Source organism: Pyxicephalus adspersus, chromosome 9 (genome assembly GCF_032062135.1).
Source record: "Pyxicephalus adspersus chromosome 9, UCB_Pads_2.0, whole genome shotgun sequence".
Classification (NCBI taxonomy): domain Eukaryota; kingdom Metazoa; phylum Chordata; class Amphibia; order Anura; family Pyxicephalidae; genus Pyxicephalus; species Pyxicephalus adspersus.
Genome location: NC_092866.1, coordinates 40693473 through 40699060, shown reverse-complemented (window position 1 = coordinate 40699060; position 5588 = coordinate 40693473). Strand labels below are relative to the sequence as shown.

Here is a 5588-nt window from a genome sequence, read left to right as displayed (position 1 = left end):
AATTTCCTTTGATTTGCATATGAAAGATTTGCAGCATTTTCAACTGTTAGAAGCCCTTTCTGCTGAACTGATGCAAAAATTTGGATTCAAAAAATAAATCTAAAAAACAAATTTTACCTTGCCAGACAAATCCTGTAAAGCTAAACTGGGGGCAGCTGCTGCCAGTTGTCCACATTACCAGGCTTACAGCTGGTAGGTACTAATGTAATTTCAGACTTTGAGCCAGTTATGGTATACATTGGGAAGCTTTTTTGTCATCTGGTGGTTATCCAGTGCTTAGAATCGGCTGTTTACATTAGAATTAATTGGCTGTGAGCCTAATAATGTACATGGTGGACGGCAGCTGCCCACTGGGTAGTGAACCAACAATGTTACCGTGAACAATTGGTTTATTCACCTGATGCAATACAGAAGCAGGTGGATCTTGTTGGTGTAATAAAATAAGCTTACATTTTGTGGGTAAGCTTTTGGAATATTATCCAGCTTACAGTATAGTTTTGACTAATGGTCATTAAACTGTGTAAATCTAAAAAGCTCTAAAAGAGGTTCAATTAAGTCATCATTAACCTTTGTAGTTGCTTGAACTGTGAAGTTACCTATTCTCAGATCACAGAACAGTGTCCATTTGCAAGACTATCTACAGAGCATCTGGCCACTGTGGTCTAGCAATCTTAGTTAGCAGAGGTAAACAGTGATGCCACCCCCAACCTGCCCAAAAGACATAGGAGGAAGAAGAGTGGTGCTTATGATGGCAGGCCAGGCCATGGCATTGGCCATAAACTGGAGAGGACTGACAAGTGTAAATGATAAGAGGACTGGAGCAGAGTTGGGTTACATCTCTTTGGTAGGGGGTCTAATTTCATAGAGTGGAATAAACCACTTAAGCACAACTCTCCTTTTGTGCCCATTACCATGTGAGGTGAGGTGCATTAACACATGCCAAAGAATGTGTTAGTGTGCCTTTGTTTTTGGGACTTGCTGTGTGCTGGGCTATTAAAAAGCACAACAAGCAATACATTTCAGGGCAGCACAGTGGCTCAGTGGTCAGCACTCTGACCTTTGCAGCGCTAGGTCCAAGTTTAAATCTCGGCCAGGACAATATCTGCATGGAGTTTGCAGGTTCTCCCTGTATGCATGGGTTTGCTCCAGGTACTCCAGTTTTCCTCCCACATCCCAAAAACTTGCAGTTAGGGTAATGGGCTTTCTCTAAAGCTACGTACACACGTCAGATTTTTATCGCCCGATAATCGGCATCGGCCAATTATCGGACGAAAATCTGCCGTGTGTAGTCGGTGTCGTCCATCGTCCGGACGACCGACCTGCCGGATCCACGGACGATGAACGACAGCCGATCCTAATGAAAGGGAAGGGGAGAGCGCGCAGCAGGGTGCCGCTCCGACGCTCTCCCCCTCCCCTCTCCATAGAGCATGAACGGTGCTGTATGTACAGCACCGTTCATGCATCGTGCACTCTGCACGAACTGTCCATTAAAATAAAATGGGCTGCCAAATATAAAGCATTGCAATGCATGTTTGTACATGAGTATTTTTTACGCCCGGTTCCTCGGTGTCTTATGCCAATGGTGACATCAGCAATTCCAAAGAATTAGCATTAAAAATCCTTTTCATCATGTGACAAGCAGGATGACATATATTAGAACTTCCTATCCATGAAGTTTGTGTTTACTAAAACATACTTCTGGCAGTAAAAATAAGTATATAGCAAATGAAATCTAAAGAAAGGACTTCAGGATGAATTGGCAATTTTCGAATAACTAAGAATTCTCCCAGTAGAAAGGCAGAGGGGACGGCTCATTGTAATATCATTACTAAAATTTAAAATATAATCTAAAGGCCGCTGCCATCAGCATTTCTACCTAACAGATGCCTTTAAAAATAGGGGGTGACAACAGTTTATTCTTTCTACAGCATTTATAGTCTTTTCCTATAAAAAGGTAAGGTAAAAAGGAAATGCCACCTTCAGAAGAGTCCTTCTGTGCTATTTGAGTATTTTGAGAGTCTGCAACATCAGATTTTCTGTACAGAACATTATCTGAAACCCAGAAGCATATAACCCTTGTTACATGTCAGCCAATTCCAGTACAATATGAAATAATTTAAACAACTGGTAATAACAGATAAATCCCACTAACAGTGGAGCTTCTGGCAGGTGCCTATTGTCCATATTTGCAGGAAAATGATTAGGGCCCCACCACACCCACATACATTGTTACTAATCTCTGCCAAGGCTTCTATCCTTCCAAAAGATATCTGAACTGATAACTATTGAGCATTTCATGAGCACAGGTAATATAGGGCGTCTACCCAGAATAATCTCCTTGTGTACAAAGGACTTTAGTTCTTAAAAAAAAAAAACAACTCAGCATTTTAGGGGAGAATTCATCCTAGCAAAGCTTTAGGCACTGTATTAGATGTACAAACAGCTTGCACCTTTATTTACCACTCATTGTATCACCACTCCCTGTTTTCACCAGGTTAAACAAGGTAAAATGATGCAGAACATTTGTCACGGGTCCAGAAGTCTTTACAGATTTGTGAAGTGGTTTTACTCTACTCAGGAATGGTTTTTTGTCAATTCCTTAAATTTGCAGATTATATTACAAATTCACTTTACAAATAAATATGTCCTAAAGATGAATGAAATGTAAGTCTCACTATAAAATTATCTTCTAATGCCAAGGGTAATGAGAAGGCTTTTATAGAATTTAGAATAGGTGTACTACAGCTCACATATTGTACTAGTGAATATAAAAACTAGCGGAATAGAGGCGTTGGTTCCAGCAGCGCCATGAATAACAGGTTTATTACCGGTTGGTTGCAGAAGAATGCGGTGTTAGCTTAGACTAAGGCCCGGCTACAAGAGTTGGACCCAAAAGCCCTGGATAAGGCAATATTTTCTGCTGTAGCTCCATTTCTGATCCAGAGCTGGCTTATAGCCAAATGGTTATGTAAAATGACCAAATTGTAGTGGTCGGTACACCGGCGCTTTGTATATCATAGGACGCTGAACACTGGGAAGACAAAATATTATCTATTATAAATCACGATCGCATTACATCTTGTGTTCTTTTGAAAGATATCACAAGTGTACAGTGTATGGTAAAGCTGCGTACACACGTGCAATTTTTGCCGTTGGAAAGGATCTTTCACGATCCTTTCCAAAGACAAAGGACTTCACGATGCACAAACGGTGCTGTACATACAGCACCGTTCTGCTCTATGGAGAGGGGGGAGAGCGACGGAGCGGCACCCTGCTGCGCGCTCTCCCCCTTCCCTTGCATTAGGCTCGGTCGTCGTTCATTGTCCGTGGATCCGCCATATTCTCGCCCAATATCTGGCCGATGCCGATTATCGGGCGAGAAAAATCTGACGTGTATACGCAGCTTTAGTCTTCATAAATGATTTGTTGGCATCCCAGTATGCAGCATTCACTGATATATGTAATTTGAGATACAGAGAAAACCAACCCATCCCGATGTAATGGCCATCACAGATAAATTACCAGTACACCAATGGTTATCGATAATATTCCCATCATAATACAAAGTTCAGACTACATTCAGTTACAATGAGTAGATGAAGACTAAAGACCTGATTCATTAGTGTGCCATGGCATAGAAGACATGATAAATTACATGCAAGTCACACACACACACAATAACTGATAGGGCACTTTAGACATACACACATTGGGGTGCATTATGAGTTACTTGTCACTTTATCTTCAGGAAATACTTGTCGCCTGGCTACAATACTAAACTACTGATATCAGCCCCTCGCTAGAACTTGTATAATGATCAGGATTGTCTCTACAGGCTGGAGCAGTGTTTCCTGACCCTTTATTTATGGGGGGACCCTTAAAATAACAGTACACAGCTATATTTGCTATATTTACTATATACACAGCTTTCAGTATATTAGCATGGTGACCAGTGAGAAGAATGTCACTGATGGAGGAGAAATGCCACTCTGACAAATAAGCAACAATGATCTCACTACCTATTAAATTGACCTGACAGGCAAACATAGCTTGTGGCTCAAGGAAACCTGGGCTACAGGATCAGCATGATGGCCAAACACAACATGATGAAGCTGATGAGACAGTGTGGATACCTAAAAGTTTTGTTGGGGACACTTAAAGTGTTTTCCCTTTATGTCTAAGAGGCTGCCAGCTGAGCAACCCTCATGTACAATAAATCAACTAATGCTGGATTGTAAGCTCTTCGGGCAGGGTCCTCCCCTCACTGTATGTATTCATATGTCATTTGCAACCCCTATTTAATGTACAGCGCTGTGTAATATGTTGGCACTATATAAATCCTGTTTAATAATATTATTAATAACACTTAACAAGAACACTGGACCTTTAGTACCTGCTACCAACCAAAGGTCTCTGCTATAGTCCCATACACAGCCTGGTAGCTTTTTGGGAATACAACAACGCAAGCAGTGTATTAGAGGAAACCAATTTACAGGGTCAGTGCACAAACTCCATGTGGACACCACTGTAGGTACCGTACTAATCCTTGGTTTCCAGCACTTCAAAGTTACATTGCCCCCAATCTACCCACCTAGTACAGATCCACATGAGCAGAACCAGGACTTAGTAATAATTCATATCAACATTACAGATTTCCAGCATCCACCCAGTGAAGTCAGTAATACAGAACACAGCAATTCTTACTTCTCAGGCTGCAGATTGCTCAGTGAGTCCATTCAGATCCATAGGGACCCCATGGGGTTCTATGTGTGTAAATGGTATTTTCTAACATCAGGATTTATTTTGGCATATCAGGGCAGAAATAAGGAAGTTATAGGATCATAAATGACCAGACAGCTGTCATGTGAACCATCAATCAGCCATTATTATGAGGTATCCAGGGGGCAATGGACACACATCCCAGCACAGCCAAAGCCTGAGCCCTATGATGCTGTGCATGCTGGGAGTTGTAGTGCAGAATACAGAAGCAGCCTGCATGTGATGATCACACAGCTCCTATGTAACAGGAAGGAGGCAGCTCAGGGCTCTCAGATGATGCACAGATAACATGTAGGGCTCACCATTGAAGTCCCCAGTATCAGCCACCACCACGGTGTGTTTCTTGAGCTGCTCTAGCGCGGACTCCTCCATCTTCTGCTTCTTCACTGTACAGTTGGACATAACAGGGGTCAGAATGGGGCCGGTGGGTGCTATATATGCCTGCGGCTGGGCAAGGGGCGCGTATCTGTCGTCCAATGGAATGAAGGGATGGGGGTGGCAAGCGCGCGACTCACACACCACGCGAGGATGGCAGCGCGAGAACGAGCAGCGACGTGACTACGAACCAATCATTGAAGGGCACTAGGAAGCGCATGTTCTGACCACGCCCACACACCTGCCAAAGGGGTTGGGCGGACTCGTTGAGAACAGACAGAATTGAGTGACGTGCGGAAGGACCAATGGGAAGTGAGAGACTGATAATGCCATGTGCAGTGTCAGAAATCAGTTCTGATTAATGTAGAGATTGCAAACTTGAACAGAATGAGGGGAGAGATAAAATGATGAGCGGTAGCAACAATAAAAAAAAC

General features: G+C 42.7%; 1 protein-coding gene across 1 annotated transcript in view; it reads right to left on the bottom strand.

Moving 5' to 3' along the window:
- Positions 1 to 5262, bottom strand: part of TALDO1 (transaldolase 1) — a gene marked incomplete at its 3' end in the record, with an annotated part of 15217 nt that extends 9955 nt beyond the window's left edge. The window contains 1 exon segment of the mRNA XM_072421669.1: positions 5082 to 5262. Coding sequence (XP_072277770.1) covers positions 5082 to 5181 — 100 coding nt within the window.
- Between the last annotated feature and the right edge of the window lie 326 nt (positions 5263 to 5588).